The sequence below is a fragment of the Lucilia cuprina genome, chromosome 2 (genome assembly GCF_022045245.1).
Source record: "Lucilia cuprina isolate Lc7/37 chromosome 2, ASM2204524v1, whole genome shotgun sequence".
In the NCBI taxonomy this organism is placed as follows: domain Eukaryota; kingdom Metazoa; phylum Arthropoda; class Insecta; order Diptera; family Calliphoridae; genus Lucilia; species Lucilia cuprina.
In genome coordinates this window covers 33,307,694-33,326,841 of record NC_060950.1, presented here as the reverse complement: position 1 = coordinate 33,326,841, position 19,148 = coordinate 33,307,694, and the positions used below count along the sequence as shown (strand labels likewise).

Below are 19,148 nucleotides of genomic sequence, written 5' to 3'. Positions count from 1 at the left end.
GTTCCCACTTACAGAATATTATTCAGTCAAGACCATATATGTTAAAATTAATGTTCCTAGGTTGAATATTTTATAAAATTAAAAAAGTACCATTTATGACATAAAAAGTACTTAAAAGTTCATAAAGAATCTTATTCAATGAGGAACATGTATTTTTAATAGTCATGTGTTTTGAATTCATATTAAAGAACAAACAAAGAGTATCATTTAAGGAAAGAAAAAGTACCAAAAGTGGAATAAATTTTACCTAAGTGAAAAGTACAAATAAAGAATACAATTTGTTTAGGAAAAATAGTTCTTTCAAAAAGTACCAAACAATTTACTTGAATTCCAAAATAATATAGGAACAGCTTATTTTGTGTAAGTAAATGGACTACTTTTTCAAATTAAAAAAAAATCATTGTCTCAATGAGTTTGAATAAAATTAAACTTCCCGTTTTTACCTTTTTGGTACTTTTTTCCCCAGTGAAATGCAAAATTTTTATTACAATAAATATTACAGAGTTAAAGATGAAAAGCAATTTTGAGAAACTGTTGGGAAATTATTATTGTACCAATTTAATTTAGAAAAATTTACTTACATATCGCGATATGTTATTCAAAATGCACTAAGTTACAAAAAATTTAAATTTGGTAGGGACATTCTGACTAATATAAAACTTATTTATGGCGGGTCTTATAAATTTGGTGTTATTTTTAATGCAGCAGTAGTCATAAAAGCTATTTTCTGGTGGCATTATATGAAAGATACGTTCAATAATAGACTGGTCTTTGAGAAATTAATATATACCCTATTTAGTATGTCCTCCCTTCCAAAAAAATAAGCGAATAATTCCACTTTCCTTGAGATTTTGTATAATTTTGTAAATGTTTGTAACAATTTTGAAAACTTCTTGCTACGATTTACAACTGATATCCATACTGTAGAATTCAAAACTTATCTTTATTATGATGATGAAGACAAAAATCACAATTTGTTTATAAACAATAAAATTGTATGATTAATCTGAAAATCAACAACTCTACAACTTCTTAAACAACATTTAATAAAATATTTGTTTTGTTATATTTCGATCACAATTTGTCGAGTAATTCTTTTTGCGTTTTTTTATTTGGTTTTTGTTTTTCTTTAAACTAAAATAACCTTAGGAAGTTATTTATAATTTTTGTTTTTTTTTTTTAACCAATTTTTAAGATTTTACTAGATTTTTTGTGTTTAAGCTTGACAATACATTTTAATAATTAAACACTATTGGTTGGGTTAGATAGTAATAGATTAGCCTTGGTTTAAGGATCGTTTTAAGGTTTTAACCTACAACCAATGTACCCTCATCGGGGAAGCTGTGTGTTGGTACTTCCAAGTTCAAGGGAGCGGGACCTTTACGTATACGACCGGAAGCATCGTAGTGAGAACCGTGGCAAGGGCAATAGTAGCCACCAAAATCACCAGCATTTGCAATTGGTACACAACCCAAATGTGTGCAGACACCAATGACAACTAACCATTCAGGCTTAATGACACGTTGCTAATAATTAAGGAAACAAGAATAATATCAAGAAATACTTGGAAGCATATGAAACTTACATCATCAGCTTCAGGATCACGCAACGTAGCAGTGGGTACATTACGTTCGGTGCTGATTTCTCCAGCGGTACGATGGCGAATGAACAATGGTTTACCACGCCATTTGAAAGTGACTGACTTGCCTTCGGGAATATCAGCCAATTTGATTTCAATCTTGGCCATAGCCAAAACATCAGCAGTAGCGCTCATGGAGCTGACGAAAGCAGTAACTAAACCCTTAGCGGCATAAGCACCACCGACAGCACCAGCACCTACCAACATATAAGAGAAGGCTTTGCGTTCTTCGGAATTGGTATTTTTACGGCTGGCAGTTTGGACCGACTCACGACGGTAGGGCGAGAAGTCAGGGGCCTGCAAATCGGTGTGGGCCAAACGAACTTGTTGAAGGGCTAGAAAATATATACACATTAGCATAAACAAAAATTCATTCATTTTAATCTAAAAGAATATCAGTTTTATTTTCTTAGCATTTTACATTTCACCAATAGAAACAAAAAAACAGCTGTATTTCTTTCATAACATTATAACTGTTATCATAACATATCCAATAACAGCTTTTTTCTATTGGGGTATATTCTACACTCATAACCTCAAAAAACATTACATAATTGAGCAGAAAAAATGCAAACTTTAAAAACATTTTTTCATAGAAAAATTGCCTTAAAAAAATTGCAATTTTCCTCCATTCAATTATTTGTATTAAAAATATTCTTAATAATCACTTTGTAATCCTGTCACAGCTTTGGTATTGCCGCAAGGAGCATTTTTATCCGTGTTGGTGGGCACCACAACTTTCTTACCCTGAGCCGCACTGAGGACGGCAGGTTTCAAACCATTGGGTACAGCTTGTGTGCTAGCACGTAAATAAGCACGCGACACGGCGTTAATCATTTTCGTTTATTTATTTTCTAAAATACACAAAAATTATTTAATTTAACAACGAAAAATTTTTACGGACTTTCCACTGGTCCAACCGTGTAAAAAAAATTTTCGCTGTCACTTAAGACGGCGGCGACTGACATTAAATATGTCGGCGGCGACTGACACTAATTATGTCGGCGGCGACTGGGTCTAAATTTGCCGACTGTAAGCCGGCCAAGGCTTTCTACTTCGCGTTTTAAGGCCCAAAAACATACAATACTTTGCGTCGAACTGCAACTGACAGCTCGTGTATAATGTATTTCTTTAAATTAGAGCGGTCACAATCAGAACGTCAAAAAATATTCAACTTTGGCGTACGAAGTAGAAGAGAAGAAAAAGGTAAACAAAAACAAAACTGTCAAAAGTATTATTTGTTCTTTTTGTTCTCTTTAATTGTGATTTGTACGTGTGAAAAAACAGCATTTTTAAATTAAATATTTTCTATGTTATATATTGTTTTTTTTTTAATTATTAGAACATGTTTAATTATTTTATCAACGCAACGATTGGGCATCTCTTTTTTTACATTGCGTAACTTTCAGTCGCAGTTAGACGCAAAGTATTGTATGTGTTTGGGCCTTTACGCTTTAAGATACATGCTACGATTTTAAATCGTAAATTTTTTGTTTTATTTTTTAAAAAGTTTTTCTATAGCTTTTATTTATTTTTTTTAGAGAACTCTATAAGGGTCTCATTTTATAAAACGAAACGACATAAGTTCAAAAAATTTTGTATTGAAAAAATTCAAATTTTTAAAAATTTCCCAGTATTCTTCATATAAATTTTTTACGTTAACGAAAGTTTCGTTTTATAAAATGAGGGGTTAAGTTCGATTTTATGATTCTAGTCTTAATATTAGAAAAAACAGTTTAGAACGATACAGTACCAGACAGTGCATTTTTATTGATTTTCATTAAATAAGAAATTCCTCGCATACAGATTTTTATACAATCAGGAAGATGCGTGTCCAATTTTAGGTTCAATATTATAGAAAATTCGAAAAGTATTAGTAAAATAACAAAATAATACCAGAAAGTATGCTTTTTAAATTTTTGTTCAATTCGAAAAGTATTAGTAAAATAACAAATACCAGAATGTATCCTTTTTAAATTTTTGTTTAATTTTTTGTTTATATATTCAATATTATAGAAAACTCAAAAAGTACCCGTTAAAGTAAGAAAACGTACTAAAATGCCTATTTTATTTAATTTCATGTTCCTAAGTTCAATATATTAAGGAAAATTCAAAAAGTACCAGTTAAAGAACGAATAAGTACCAAAAAATACTCCAGTTTAAATTTTCATTCCTTCAAGTCCTTCAGTTGCTTAGTTTTATGTTTCTAGGTTCATTATAATAGAAAACTCAAAGTACCGAAAAAAGCTAAAAAAGGAAAAAAGAAGTCAAAAATGGCTTAGTTTACTGATTAATTATCCAACAATCTCCCAAATGCTAGCTGGGACTTTGTTTATAAATATATGAGTAATTATTTTGTAGTGTCTGAATTTTTCAAGTGATGAAATATATAGAGACTTTGAAATTCTTTTACTACTCTAAACTAGGTTTCTATAAATCGACTTTCGAACAATCGAATTTTTGTCGAAAAAAGTCGAAAAGTCGAAGTCGACTATTTTGTTCCAAAAAAATCGATAACTCGACTATCGTCTATGAAAAAAGTCGAAAAGTCGACTTTGTAAATAAAAGTCGGAAAAAGTCGAAAAAAGTCGGAAAAAGTCGAAAAAAGTCGGAAAAAGTCGAAAAGTTGAAAATAGTTGAAAATTCGGAAAAAGTCGAAAATATTCGAAAAGTCGAAAAAAGTCGAATATAGTCGAATATAGTCGAAAAGTCAAAAAAAATTGTCAAAAAGTCGAAAATAGTCAAAAAGTCGAAAATAGTCGAAAAAGTCATAAAAAGTCGAAAAAAGTCTAGAAATAGAAAAAAGTCAGAAAAAGTCGAAAAAACTAGAAAAGTCCAAAAATATCGAAAATAGTCGAAAAGTCGTAAAAAGACGAAAGAAGTCGGAATTCACTAACATTTCGTTGCCGATTTGTGAAACGAATTTCGTTTTCGGTGCCGATTACGGTGTATGCGGAAATGTAGCTTTAGTAGAGTTATTTAAAGAATATTTATAAAAAAAAAAATAAAAAGTCGACACAGACTGGGGTTGAACTCAGTGCTTTCCGTTCAAAATTTCTTTCCTTTGGAAGAAATATGAAAACCTCAAAAAAGACCTTTTTATCCTTTGATCCAGCTCGCCAAATATTGACCCCAGGACAAAAATAAATTTTGAGAAAAAGAGTCAAAAACTCTAAAATTGTCGGAAAAAGTCGAAAATAGTCAAAATTCGAAAAGAGTCGGAAAAAGTCGAAAATAGTCGAAAAAAGTCGGAAAAAAGTCGAAAAGTCGGAAAAAATCGAAAAGTCAAAAAAGACGGAAAAAGTAGAAGAGTCGAAAAAAGTTCGAAAAAGTCGAAAAGTCGACTTTTAATAAAATGCAAAAAGTCGAAAAGTCGACTTTTAACTAAACGCAAAAAGTCGAAAAGTCGACTTTTAACTAAATGCAAAAAGTCAACTTTTCGTTTCAACTATAGAACCCTACTCTAAACCGCTCCAATTTGCCCTATTGGTTGAATTTTAAATTAGATAATAATATTTTTTATAAAAAAGTTTTTTGAATTTAATTCACTCAATTAATTCCAGGAATTAAATAAGATCATCTTGATGATTCAAATTTAGAATTTAAACAATTCCACTTTTCTTTGAAGCACTCTAGACGAAATCTCAATATTTTGATAATGTTTATTATACAATTTGTTTAGATCTTCATAGAGAATCATATGACCGATGGAAAATCGATGTACCCTCGCTTTACAAAAATATTTTACTGACGTTGATACGAGTCGTTTGAGATATGTTGCAATGATATACCCAAACTGAACATACATATATAGGAGCTAACAAATCGTGAAACTTTTAAAAATATCACTTTTTGCGAGGAACACTAATAATAACATATTAAGTGCTCTTAAACATCGTGTAATCGTAATATATTTATTTATTCAATATGTAATAATCAAAAAACCTTTATTGACCAAAACAATATTCTGTTTTCTTACTTTAAAATAGCTGCCAAAAGTTAATTTGAAAAAAAATATAGCAAACCAGAAAATAGGATACCTGAAAATGTCCCACTAAACTACTGTTTCAATGCCAATTCCAACTATTAATTACACATATGACTTTAATCTTCAAGCTCGAGAATGTGAGCGAAAATCATCGTAGAAGTAATTTTATCTTAAAATAAACTATTTTAAATAATGTGATTATTTTTTCTGCATTTTGTATAGCATTAAATGCCAATCTTTAGGTGAATGATTGGGGATTAAATTAAAATTAATCCTCGAAAGAAGTTTAAGGTCTTAATGTAGGTGGTGTAAACTTGAGCAAGAAATGCAAAGTGTAAACAGCTGATGCAAAAAAAATACGAATTTTATTAAAAAATACATTAAAATAGGGACTGTGTATTAAATTTGAGTTTTCATTAATTTTCGCATTTTATTTACAATTGTCTTCTTCTTTTTTTAAACATGCAGTGTTTTGATAACATTTTGACGTTTTCTGTTGTTTTATATGTCAACACTGCGATGTTTAATCTTGTACTCAAAAACATTAAAGGGGATTAACATCAGAATCAATTTATTTTTAGATTAACGGAGCAAATTAAGTGTTCTAATCCAGCAGATTTTTAGAGTTTTTTTTTTACTACCTTGTAGCATTTTACGTTCTGAGTGCAGTGATGGAAAAAAAATTATCCGCTCTATTAGGGTCCGGGAGTTACGGGCCTCCAAAGTTTTGATATATAATTGCATATATCTTGATCAATGATAAACGGATATGGTCGATATGGGTATCATTGGAAAGGTCTTTGAAAGAGCTTTCCATTGATATGTAAGATGACAAATATCATTAACCCATTGAGAGCCAGGGTCAATTTTTATGATTTTTTCTTTTGACTTTTTTGAAAAAAGTACCGTTATCTCCAAAATATATCGATATAACGGTACCTCGTCTCACATGAAAGTTTGTAGACAACATTTGGGGCTTTCCATTGATATATGTTTGAAAGCTATAACCCATGAAATGCAGGAGTTATTTAAGTTTAAAATTTCATATTTTAGTAAATTTTATAAACATCAAGTGCTTGTTATTGTATACGGTCGATATGGGTATCAATGAATATGTCTCTGAAATACCTTTCAACTGATGTATGTTATAACTTATATCATTAACTCATTGAGAACCATGGTCAATTTTTATATATTTTTCATTTATTTTTTTTACAAAAGTACCGATATTACAAAAATAAACGACGTAAGGGTAAATCATCTAACATGAAATTGTGTAGATAACATTTGGAGCTTTTTAGGTATAAGTTTAAATTCTGTAAGTTATGAAGTCCAGAAGTTTTTTAAGTTAATTCAGAAAGTAAGCAAAACTAGGTGAAATGAATTAATGGGTTTCACTTTTTAATAAAAAAATGAAATGATGATGAAATGAAAAATGAAATGAAGGTGAAATAATAATTGAGGGAAATAAGTCATCATAGCTCCGTAGGCGAAAGTTTTTCACTTTTTGTTAAAATGATTTAATTGTAAAGAACCCTATAGCGCCGCACGATTGACATTTTTGGTGAAGTTATTGAATTATGGAAGAAAATTAAGTTGCGCCGCAGGCGAAAAATTATTTCAAAAAAATCGCGCGATTTTTTTTGAAATAATTTTTCGCCTGCGGCGAAAAATTGAATTATGAATATAGCCGTTTAGCACCGCAGGATAGAAGTTGTTGGTGAAATGATGGAATTGTAATGGAAAGAAGAATTGCGCCGCAGGCGAAAAATTATTTTTTTTGAAATAATTTTTCATTAAAAAAAAGGGTTTTCTGTAATTGAAGATATGATATATGAATGTGTTAGAAATATTATTTCATATAGGTACATGTGTACCTACATCATGGATGTATGAATGTATGTAGTAAGTATGTATGTATATATGTATGTATGTATGTATGTATGTATGTATGTATGTATGTATGTATGTATGTTTATATGTATGTATGTATGTATGTATGTATGTATGTATGTATGTATGTATGTATGTATGTATGTATTTATGTATGTATGTATGTATGTATGTATGTATGTATGTATGTATGTATGTATGTATGTATGTATGTATGTATGTATATATGTATGTGTATGTATGTATGTATGTATGTATGTATGTATGTATGTATGTATGTATGTATGTATGTATGTATGTATGTATGTATATATGTATATATGTATATATGTATATATGTATATATGTATATATGTATATATGTATATATGTATATATGTATATATGTATATATGTATGTATGTATGTATGTATGTATGTATGTATGTATGTATGTATGTATGTATGTATGTATGTATGTATGTATGATAGGTAGATAGATAGATAGATAGATAGATAGATAGATAGATAGATAGATAGATAGATAGATAGATAGATAGATAGATAGATAGATAGATAGATAGATAGATAGATAGATAGATAGATAGATAGATAGATAGATAGATAGATAGATAGATAGATAGATAGATAGATAGATAGATAGATAGATAGATAGTTAGATAGATGGTTCTCAATGAGTTAATGATATAAGTTATAACATACATCAGTTGAAATGTATTTCAGAGACATATCCACTGATCCCCATATCGACCGTATACAATAACAAGCACTTGATGTTTATAAAATTTACTAAAATATGAAATTTTAAACTTAAATAACTTCTGCATTTCATGGGTTATAGATTTCGAACATATATCAAAGGAAAGCCCCAAATGTTGTCTACAAACTTTCGTGTGAGACGAAGTACCGTTATATCGATATATTTTGGAGATAACGGTACTTTTTTCAAAAAAGTCAAAAGAAAAAATCATAAAAATTGACCCTGGCTATCAATGGGTTAATGATATTTGTCATCTTACATATCAATGGAAAGCTCTTTCAAAGACCTTTCCAATGATACCCATATCGACTGTATACAATAACAAGCACTTGATGTTTATAAAATTTAGTAAAATATGAAATTTTAATCTTAAATAACTCCTGCATTTCATGGGTTATAGCTTTCAAACATATATCAATGGAAAGCCCCAAATGTTGTCTACAAAATTTCCTGTGAGACGAGGTACCGTTATATCGATATATTTTGGAGATAACGGTACTTTTTTCAAAAAAGTCAAAAGAAAAAATCATAAAAATTGACCCTGGCTCTCAATGGGTTAATGATATTTGTCATCTTACATATCAATGGAAAGCTCTTTCAAAGACCTTTCCAATGATACCCATATCGACCGTACACAAGAACAAGCACTTGATGTTTATAAAATTTAGTAAAATATGAAATTTTAAACTTAGATAACTCCTGCATTTCATGGGTTATAGCTTTCAAACATATATCAATGGAAAGCCCCAAATGTTGTCTACAAACTTTAATGTGAGACGAAGTACCGTTATATCGATATATTTTGGAGATAACGGTACTTTTTTCAAAAAAGTCAAAAGAAAAAATCATAAAAATTGACCCTGGCTCTCAATGGGTTAATGATATTTGTCATCTTACATATCAATGGAAAGCTCTTTCAAAGACCTTTCCAATGATACCCATATCGACCATATCCGATTATTATTGATCAAGATATATGCAATTATATATCAAAACTTTGGAGGCCCATAACTCCCGGACCCTAATAGAGCGGATAATTTTTTTTCCTTTGTTGAAGTCACAAGAACAAGTACTATCATGTGATATAAACAAAAGTATTAAAATCAGCTGGATCAGAACGCTTAATTTAAGCTGATACTTTTTTACAAATTTTCTTTTAATCCACTATAATCCCTAAACGGTTTATCATGCATAAGCCGTAATCTTAAGTTTATCAATCTTTTTCCACACCCACTGTATGTATTTAAGTTTTAAAAGTTGGCAACGCATATAATTTTATTACGCGCTTTGTTATTTTTATTTATTTACAAATTGAATAGTAATTTAATATTGTTTATTTAAATAATATTTGGTTGAATACTAAAATATAGTTTCAGAAGAATATTGAATATTGTAAGAAAAAAAAAAAACAGGTAAGGAAATTCATGTATCATGTACCAGATAAGGTTTTCTAGATTTATAAAACGAAGTTATTCAGCATTTGTTTTAGACATCAAAATTTTTATACCCACCATCAAAAAAGATGGTGGTATATTGATTTTGTCATTCCGTGTGTAACACATCGATATATTGCTCTAAGACCCCTTAAAGTATATATATTCTGGGACCTCGTAAGATTCTAAGACGATCTAGCCATGTCCGTACGTCTGTCCGTCTGTCTGTTGTTGGCACGATAGCGTCCACAAAATAAGAGATATTGAGATGAAATTTTCCCAAAATATATTTTATTGATCAGAAATGGTATTGAAAATGGGCAAAATCGGTCAACGATTTCACATAGCTCCCGTACAAATGTACCCCCCGGAATATTGAATAAATAGCTTCAAATATTCACAAATTCGTTGTTTATGAAGCAAATACCACAAAATTTCGCATAGGTCAGTTTTTTGACGTCTGCAAAATAATTCTGCATTATGGCGGACATAGGACCATAATTGGTCCTACCCCCCCCCCCCATATAAGGTCCTCTTTAGAAAATTACTAAATATCTGATTAATGAGAATATGGCGATGAAATTCGACACACATAAGTTTCATGTAGGCCAATATCTCTCAACCAAATTTTATGTATATCGGTCCATAATTGACCCTACCCCCCATATAAGGTCCCCTTCAGAAAATGACTTTAACGCTCATTAATTACGGTCTATTAAAAATACAAGTATAGCGATGAAATTTCACATAAGTTTCTTACTAGCCAAAACTCTATGAAATTTTATGTGGATCGGTCCATAATTGACCCTACCAACCCCCCTCCCCCCTATTAGGTCCCCTTCAGAAAATGACTTTAACGCGATGAAATTTGATATAAATAAATGTCTTACCAGCCAAAAAATCTTTATGAAATTTTATGTTGAACTGTCCACCATTGACCCTACCCCTCATAAAAAGTCCCCTCCATAAAATTACTATAAAACTCATTACTGGCTTAAAAATACGACTATAGCGATGAAATTTAACAGAAGTAAGTTTTATACGAGGCAAAATCTCTCTACCAAATTTCCCAGAAATCAGTTTTATACTACGCAATATCTCTCTACCAAATTTTATGTGGATCGGTCCATAGTTGACCCTACCCCCATAAAAAGTCCCCCCATAAAATTTCTTTAATGCTCATTACTGGCTTAAAAATAGGATTATAGCAATAAAATTATACAGAAGTAAGATTTATAGAAGTCAAAATTTACCAAATTTTATGTGGATCGGTCCATAATTGACCCTTCCCCACATATAAGGCCCCCTTCAGAAAACGAATTTAACGTTAATTATGGACGTAAAAATACGAATAAAGCGAAGAAATTTGACATAAGTCTGTATCTTAGGAACCAAAACCTTTCCACCATATTTTATGTGGATCGGTCTATAATTGACCCTACCCCTCATTACTGCCTTAAAAATACGAGTATAGCGATGAAATTTCACAGAAGTAAGTTTTTCACAAGCCAAAATCTCTTTACCAAATTTTATGTGGAACAGGCCTTAATTGACCCTACCCCCAACATAAGGTCTCTATCAGAAAAATACTTTAAGGCCCACTACTGGCTTAAAAATACGATTATAGTAATAAAATTCGACTCAATTAAGTTCCTTGGTAGTCAAAAACTCTTAACTTAATTTTATGTGGATCGAGCATTAATTGACCTACCCCCATATAATGTCCCCATTAAAAAATTTATTACTGGGCCAAAAAAAAAAAAAAAATGAGTAAAGCGATGAAATTCGATATAAACCTCACCTGTAGGAACCAAGATCGTTCTACAAAATTTTACGGAGATCGGTCTATAATTGACGCTACTACCCAGAAAATGACTTTAAAGCTCAGTACTTGCTTAAAAATACTAGTAGATTTATGAAATTCGACATAAACTAGTTTCGTGTAAGCTAATATCTCTATCTCTTCTAAAGGAACCGAAATCTCTCTATCAATTTTTATGAGGATCAGTCCATAATGACACCACGCCATATAAATTCCGCCCCAGAAAATGACGCGAAAAATACGAATACCGCAATATATTTTATGACTTTAATGCCCATTGGCTTCAAAATACAAGTAGATCGATGAAATTTTAAACAAATAAGGAACTGAAATCTTACTACAGACTTTTATGAGAATTGGTCCATATATGTATGTATAAATAACCCTATTCCCTATAAAAATTAGCACTGTCAGTAGTAAAACCCCCATTAATGGACCTCTTCAAAATATTAAAGTTTATTTATATGGCAGTGATTTGATGGTGGGTATAAAAGATTCGGCATACTTGTTGTAATTGCTATTTTATCCAATTGTGCCATTGCTATACAAAATTAACTTATATTTATTGCCATAATTTTTTTTATCAATCGGCGATTAAATCCATGAGTATACTTTGTAATAAGTTGTTCTTTATTATGAATTCAATTACAAATTCTAATCACTAATACCTATGTATATATGAGTTAATAATTATTAGGCCGTCCATTTTAAACATCTTGTATCTTGATGTGTGCCCAGACAGCGAATGCAACAGTACCGTGTACCACAGGCCGTGCATGAATATTTCGAAAAATTTCCGCAAACAGCACAAAAATGACGCGATGGTTTCGAGGGAGGTGGAGCTAAAGCACTCGTATAGTTGGGAGGTTCTGGATGTTGTTGTTTTTCCTCATCCAAAAGTTGAGCAAAATTTTTGCGATATTTAGCACGATAATATTCTGGACCTTTACGTTTGGATTTACGATTTTCCTTGTGATTTTTTAAATTATCTTGAAATTTGGGAACTTTTTTCGACATCACCAAATCGGCATGGGGATCATCATGAAAATTATCTTGTTCTAAAGCTTCTAAGGCTTTGCGAGCACGGCGTTGACGAGCAGCTTCATCAAGCACACGTTTCTTTTCAGCATCTTTAATACGATTCGATTCACGGCCGGCCATTTTAGTAATTTTTTAGTTAGGATTTTATTTTTATTATATTTAGGATTTTTTAATGTTATAAATTTCTTAAGCTTCTTTTTCGTGTAGGGGAAAACTGATGCGATCCATTAATTCATCGACACGCGCCTGTAGAGTCTCGACGATTTCGGTTGATATAAATAAATGACTTTCATCTAAATCTTGTATAATAAATTTACGTCCTAAGGCAGAGGTTTCATCCAAGTGTAGTAGAAATTGTTTCATAGCCGGATCGCTGAAATGAAAATTATTATTATATTTTTTGTAATTTTAGTTGTTTCAACATGTCCAGAAGAAAACCCCTTACCGCAGATGAAAAACAAGTCAAACTATTGGAACTTTTCCATGAAACTAATGACATTTATCAGTTGAAAGATTTGGAACGTTTGGCTCCTCAAGAAAAGGGTATAGTAATGCAATCGGTTAAAACTACTTTACAAGAATTGGTAGATAATGGTTTAGTACATAGTGAAAAAATATCAGGCAGCTTGTACTATTGGTCATTTCCCAGGTATTTGCTTTCCGCTTTTATGATTTTTTATCAATATCCTTTTAATGTAATTTGTTCCTTAATTTTGCGAAAGCGTTATTTTAGCAATAATTAAGTTAACTTCATTGAATTATGCTTTTTTTAGTGAAAACATAAAAAAATTGGGAAAACAAATAAATGAAGTCGAATCAAAGACCATTAAAATAGAACAGCGCTTGCAAGCCACACAGTCTCAGTTAAAAAATGCTGAGGATGCTTTGGAGGATTTGGCAGCCGTTGAAGTTATCTCCAGAGAAATTGCCGTATTAAAGGACGAAAAAGAAACTTTGGAAAAAAAACTTCAGGAATTTCAACACGAGGTTGACTATGAGGAATTAAAAGCGAAAGAATGTGACACCAAGGTAAGACAGATGCCGAAGAAATATATATTGTTAAATAATCAAATTACAGAAATTGCTGGAAGCCGCTAATCGTTGGACTGACAATGTCTTCATAACAAAATCGTGGTGTAAACGTAAATTTGACAAACAAGATCGTGAGCTAAACAAAGTGTTTGGTATACCTGAAGAATTGGATTATGTTGATGTCTGAGGGAGAGCAGTTTACTTACTTACCACTCAACGAGAACTCCTTTCATAACATTCACCATGTCTTAAATTTATTATGCATTTAAGGTAAACGGAAAGATGTTTTGTTAATTTTTATGACAATTCTTTAACTTCTCTAATATTTTGTTTTTCTTGTTCTTTATTTGTGTTGTAAATGTCTCAAGTATTCACTTACTGAGTACTCGCTTAAAAATGACAATACTACAGGGTTGCCTTTGGTATAGTATTTTTTAAAAATAATGTAGCATTGTCAACTAAGTGCTTTTAAATTTTTTTGAAGCGAGTTATATCAAGTTCACACGATGAGTTGAATTTTTTAGAATATGTTAAATTTTATGTACATATATCTTCCATTGTCTTGAAATAAATGTTTTTTTTCTGTTTGGGATGGTAATTTTTTCAGTTTGCATTTCTATCTTTTAAGTAATGTAATGAAAGTCCATTCGATAACTTAAATACAATTTTGGAATTAAGGAATTCAATATATGTAAGGTCATATAACGTTGGCAGATCCAGGAATGTCCTGCCAATTAAAAATTGTTAGCAATAACTAAATTGTCAGTTCAGACGAAATTGTAAGAAAACCTTACAATTTCGTTGACAGACAATTGTTAGACAATAAATTTATCTGCTAAAGAGCACTTCACACGATCACATATTACGTAAGTAAAGTCTAATGGAAACGGCTTTACACGATCACACAAGTAATATGATATGTCAAAATTTTGTTTAGAAGTGTACGGATGGGATCGTCTAAACGCAATATGTAATGAAACCATCACACATTGAGAGAGAATACAGATGGAAAATTTGACAGTCGTATGGCTCTCTTCATTTTTTGAAATGATTCAAAAAACAAGCCGGTTTCATTAGATCAGGGTGTATTTTTATGTAAACACATATAAAAAAGTGAAACAGCTGTTTCCATCTTACTTTTTTATTGTTTAATACCAATCGTGTAAACACGAAAAATATAAATCAAACGACTTTTATTCTCTTTTTTGTCATACGGATGGAATTTCATTTTACTTTTTCATTAGACTTGTCGCACGTAAAGTGTGATCGTGTGAAGTGCCCTTAAAGAAATTCCATATGTATAACGTATATAAAAATTCATCCCTGATCTAATACGACAAGCTTATTTTTAAACCATTTCAAAAAATTGAGAGCCATACTATTGTTAAATATTCCATACGTATTTTCAATGTGTGATTGTTACATTACATATTGCGTTTAGGCTTTCTGATCCATTCTCTTCTACACAATATTTTGACATATCACATGTGGTATAATGTAAAAGTAGCTAAAATATAAACAAAAATATTTAAGTTTTAATTTTTGACCATGACTTAGCAATCATTTTTTGCAAAAAACTTCCCTACTTACGACAGCAAAAACAATTTCTTTAATGCTAACCGATTCTTTACACCTTAATAAATAATATATAAAAAGTTTTGTTCAATTATCTTTCCCGGTCACTCAGTAATAGCTTCTTGAAATCAAAATTTTAAAAAGTCAAATTCTGTATAATGTACATTATACGTTATTAAGTTTTTTTTTGCATATGATATTTTTGTTCATAGGAAAGCAATAGGAAAACTTAAAAAGAAATCGCTAAAATTTAATGGTTTATGATCAAAAACTATTTAATTTATATATACAGATGTTTTATTAAATTAGTTTTAATAATTATCTGAGTGTATACACTGGAAATGTATAAAAAGATGAAATAGCCTTATAAATTGTATGAAATAGACTTATAAATTGTATGAAAATCATTTAAAAATAACAGCTATTTTTCAAATAATATAATTTTTAGTGCACCCTGTTATTGTTGACTAAACTATAGTAACCACATTTTTCAACACTATTATTTGTCAAAAAAACTTTTGTGGTTTGTTTACTTCACTCTAATTGTAAAGTTGGCAACTTTTTTGGGAGATTATATATATTTTTATTTTATTATTAGAAAAGAAAATTTTGTAATTCAAACGAAAGTTCTCTAAAATGGGGGAAATGTGTCAAAGTTTAATTGAATGGTTCCAGACACTAAATCTTACTGCCTTACATTCTACTAAGGAGGAATTATCAGATGGTGTTGCTTTGGCACAGGCACTCAATCAATTTGCTCCTGAGTCATTTACGGATATTTGGCTATCGAAAATAAAAACAGATGTGGGGTCCAATTGGCGTTTGAAGATGAGTAATCTGAAGAAAGTGGTTGAGGGTCTGTACGACTACTACAGTGATGTGTTAAACTATTCGCTAACTGAATTTCCACGCCCTGATGCAATGCGTATTGCAGAAAAGTGTGATCCCAGTGAAATGGAACGGTTATTGCAATTGGTATTGGGTTGTGCGGTAAATTGTTCGTCTAAACAGGACTATATACGCAAGATTATGTGCCTAGAAGAATCCTTGCAAGCGAACATTATGAGAGCTTTACAGGAACTGGAATCTAGCTGGCAGGGAACATCAATAACAAGAAATTCCCTTAGTATAGCGAATTTTGATTTTAAAATATTACAGGAGGAACGCGATCAGTTGGCACAGAAATGTTATGAACAAGAAAAGAAACTAGTTTTGCTTTCCGAAGAAAAGTCTAATTTAAAATCGGAAATTAAGAAATTACAAGAAGATGTAAAACGTTTGGAGACAACAAATAATATTGGGGACGATGGTGTATCCTTGGGACCTGTACAAGCCGGTTCTGTAAGATATAATGACATGAGACGCCAACTTGACAATTTAAAAGATGAACTTATGCAATCGGAAACAAGTCGCGAAGATTTAAGACTTAAATCCCAACAACAAGAAAGTGAATTGTTAATATTGCAACAACGTATAGAAGAAATGAATAAAACGCATGCCGAATTAATACAACTGAAGGACGAAGTCGATATCTTAAGAGAATCCAATGAAAAATTGAAATTGTGTGAAGCGCAAGTTAATACTTTCAAAAAGAAACTGGAAGATTATAATGATTTGAAAAAGCAATTGAAGTTATTAGATGAACGTAGTGCCGAATACTTGCAACAAAATGTCCAATTTGAGGAGGATGTCAAAAAATGCGCTGCTCTTAAGGGTCAAGTAGAGCTTTACAAAAAAGAAATACAAGAATTACATATAAAATTAGACAAAGAAATGGAAAAGAACATCAAACTGGAATTTGAGCACAAAAACATGGAGAGCGCTATAACTGCTCTAAATCGTTCCAAAGATAATTTGCTAAAAGAACGTGATAGTTTGAGAGAAGCCATAGATGAACTCAAATGTGGTCAACTGTCAAAAAGTTTTGAGGCTGTCTATGGTAATACCATGTCCAAAGAGTTGCAACCATCTGCACTAAATGAAAAAATCGAAAGATTAGAACTAGAAAACAAAGCCTTGCGTGAGGGTCAGGGTGGTCAAACAGCTTTAATGCAATTACTGGATGATGCCAACAAACGTAATGATAATCTACGCGAACAATTAAAGGTGGCCAATGAGAAAATAATGACACTTACACATGCCTCCCTTAGTGATGTCTCCAATAATAGTAGCAATGAGTATGGCAAACAAATTAAACAATTAATGGAACTAAATGAACAGAAGGCAATGCAATTGGAGGAAACTGTTAATCAGAATACATCTTTACAAAATAAAATTACCCAATTGGAAAACACTCTAACCACACGAGAACAAGAACTTTTACTATTTGATACTAAATATCGTAAATGTATCGAAAGAGCTAAGGAGATTATTAAAAATATGGATCCCAGAGTCTCAAGTGTAGTCGATGCTAATGTTTTAGAAAATCTTCAAGATCCTGAAGAGTTTAGCCGAGCAAAGCTATCTACTTTGGAAGAAAATCTTATGCTAACCGCTTTCTATAGGTTGAGTGTTAATGCTCAGCGTGATTCTATTGACTCGAAGCTTGCAAAATTAATGGGACAAGGCCAAACGTTTCTATCGCGTCAGCGCCAATCTGGCCCCAGGAAAAATCTATCAACATTAAAAAACAAATAGAAAAGCTGTGCAATATATTGTTTACTTTTCTACTAATTTAAGATATTTTTAGTCAACTTTACTGAGTATTAAAAAGTTTTCCAAATTCCGGTATCATGTAGTTTTAATGATACCCAAATTATTTTATTATATAAATTTTTTTTTAGAAAATTTTAACGATTTTCTTTATATTTGGACAGTATTTATAAATTTAAAAATAGAAAACTTGTTATTTTCAATTATACATATCAAGATGGTAATAAATAATTAAAGATTAAGCAAAACTTAACGGAAAAAATATTTCAAAATTGTTAACTCTTTTTAAAAGAAAACAGTCCATAATTTTACGGACTAACCCTCGATATTTAAGTCGAAAATAATGTGGTTCGAAATTGCGTTTTAATTATATGTACTATAAATCGAAAGTATACATTTTCTTTTAAATCAAATTACTTATTAACACCTCTAGTATTTTATTAAACATTTGTAAGTGTATTTTGTAAATATCAATACTCAGTATAATTGTCTTAAAATACCTTAAAGATAACAACATATTTATATATAAATAAATTTTATCAATGATGTACACTGAATGCATGTTTGTACATCGTTTTCTTTTAGACAAATAAGAATCTACAAATAAAGCAAATTTTCCATAATTTGTTTTCTTTATTTTCTAATTATAAGCAAAATCTTATGTATGTATTCAATACAAAACGATAATCATAATATTTATAGAGATAATAAAATTTAACAAAAAGATAAATATATGTTTAAATTATTCTCCAATGCTCGTACCGGCTAAAGGTGCTTTTGGTATACCTTTTACTGCAAAATTAAAAAAAGTTGTATTTGAGGATCCACCGCCGATTTTAGATTTTTAACCTCCACCTTCGTATGAAGGGTTAATGAATGTTAGTCAAAAAACCACAAAGATTCTTAAGGAAATGATCTAAACTTTCAGGCCTATTCTGAATAATAAATTACCGTATAATTATTTTGTTTATTTTTAGTTTATTTTGATCAAAAATCCATTAACAAAACAGGGGCAATTCAAAATGTTACATGTGCCAAAAATATAAAATCCTATTTTTATACCCTACACCACTATAGTGGGGAGGGTATTATACGTTTGTGCTGATGTTTGTAACATACAAAAATATTGATCCAATACCCACCTTAAAGTATACCGATCGATTCAGAATCATTTTTTGAGTCGATTAAGACATGTCCGTTCGTCCGTCTGTCCGGCTGGCTGTCCATGTAAACCTTGTGTGCAAGGTATAGGCCGTAATTTTCAAGATAATTTGAAATGAAATTTGGACCAAGCATGTTTTTTGGCACAGGGG

The 19,148-nt window shown here is 30.8% G+C and overlaps 5 protein-coding genes across 6 annotated transcripts; 2 read left to right on the top strand and 3 right to left on the bottom strand.

The window, feature by feature from the left end:
• Nucleotides 1–924: 924 nt before the first annotated feature.
• Nucleotides 925–2,628, bottom strand: LOC111691204 (cytochrome b-c1 complex subunit Rieske, mitochondrial). 2 transcript variants are annotated; one of them, XM_023453856.2, is made up of 3 exons: nt 2,386–2,628; nt 1,586–1,974; nt 925–1,526 (listed from the first exon to the last, which is right to left on the bottom strand). In XM_023453856.2, exons 1-3 carry the CDS (start codon nt 2,474–2,476, stop codon nt 1,308–1,310), a joined length of 699 nt encoding a protein of 232 aa, XP_023309624.1. In that variant the 5' UTR covers nt 2,477–2,628; the 3' UTR covers nt 925–1,307. The 2 variants fall into 2 exon arrangements, with proteins under 2 accessions (XP_023309624.1, XP_023309623.1); XM_023453855.2 differs by having other exon boundaries at nt 2,308–2,595.
• Nucleotides 2,629–9,548: 6,920 nt separating this feature from the next.
• LOC111691211 (meiotic nuclear division protein 1 homolog) lies at nt 9,549–14,206 on the top strand. The gene is made up of 4 exons (XM_046956607.1): nt 9,549–9,692; nt 12,989–13,225; nt 13,350–13,605; nt 13,655–14,206. Exons 2-4 carry the CDS (start codon nt 12,999–13,001, stop codon nt 13,793–13,795), a joined length of 624 nt encoding a protein of 207 aa, XP_046812563.1. The 5' UTR covers nt 9,549–9,692; nt 12,989–12,998; the 3' UTR covers nt 13,796–14,206.
• On the bottom strand, nt 12,145–12,696 carry LOC111691212 (zinc finger HIT domain-containing protein 1). The gene has a single exon (XM_023453865.2). It carries the CDS (start codon nt 12,694–12,696, stop codon nt 12,229–12,231), a length of 468 nt encoding a protein of 155 aa, XP_023309633.1. The 3' UTR covers nt 12,145–12,228.
• LOC111691213 (general transcription factor IIH subunit 5) lies at nt 12,763–13,976 on the bottom strand. Its single transcript, XM_023453867.2, has 2 exons — nt 13,819–13,976; nt 12,763–12,949 (listed from the first exon to the last, which is right to left on the bottom strand). Exons 1-2 carry the CDS (start codon nt 13,851–13,853, stop codon nt 12,763–12,765), a joined length of 222 nt encoding a protein of 73 aa, XP_023309635.1. The 5' UTR covers nt 13,854–13,976.
• A 1,503-nt stretch (nt 14,207–15,709) lies between the features above and the next one.
• On the top strand, nt 15,710–18,565 carry LOC111691208 (protein hook). The gene has a single exon (XM_023453862.2). It carries the CDS (start codon nt 15,820–15,822, stop codon nt 17,818–17,820), a length of 2,001 nt encoding a protein of 666 aa, XP_023309630.2. The 5' UTR covers nt 15,710–15,819; the 3' UTR covers nt 17,821–18,565.
• Nucleotides 18,566–19,148: the final 583 nt, after the last annotated feature.

Coding starts and splice junctions, on each gene's coding strand:
- LOC111691211 (XM_046956607.1), top strand. CDS start 12,999: ATGTCCAGAAGAAAACCCCTTACCGCAGATGAAAAACAAGTCAAACTA. Junction 13,226..13,349: donor TACTATTGGTCATTTCCCAG/GTATTTGCTTTC, acceptor TGCTTTTTTTAG/TGAAAACATAAAAAAATTGG. Junction 13,606..13,654: donor CGAAAGAATGTGACACCAAG/GTAAGACAGATG, acceptor ATCAAATTACAG/AAATTGCTGGAAGCCGCTAA.
- LOC111691212 (XM_023453865.2), bottom strand. CDS start 12,696: ATGGCCGGCCGTGAATCGAATCGTATTAAAGATGCTGAAAAGAAACGT.
- LOC111691204 (XM_023453855.2), bottom strand. CDS start 2,476: ATGATTAACGCCGTGTCGCGTGCTTATTTACGTGCTAGCACACAAGCT. Junction 1,975..2,307: donor AGCTGTGACAGGATTACAAA/GTGATTATTAAG, acceptor TATATTTTCTAG/CCCTTCAACAAGTTCGTTTG. Junction 1,527..1,585: donor GTGATCCTGAAGCTGATGAT/GTAAGTTTCATA, acceptor CTTAATTATTAG/CAACGTGTCATTAAGCCTGA.
- LOC111691208 (XM_023453862.2), top strand. CDS start 15,820: ATGGGGGAAATGTGTCAAAGTTTAATTGAATGGTTCCAGACACTAAAT.
- LOC111691213 (XM_023453867.2), bottom strand. CDS start 13,853: ATGGTGAATGTTATGAAAGGAGTTCTCGTTGAGTG. Junction 12,950..13,818: donor AAAGGAGTTCTCGTTGAGTG/GTAAGTAAGTAA, acceptor TTTTCATTTCAG/CGATCCGGCTATGAAACAAT.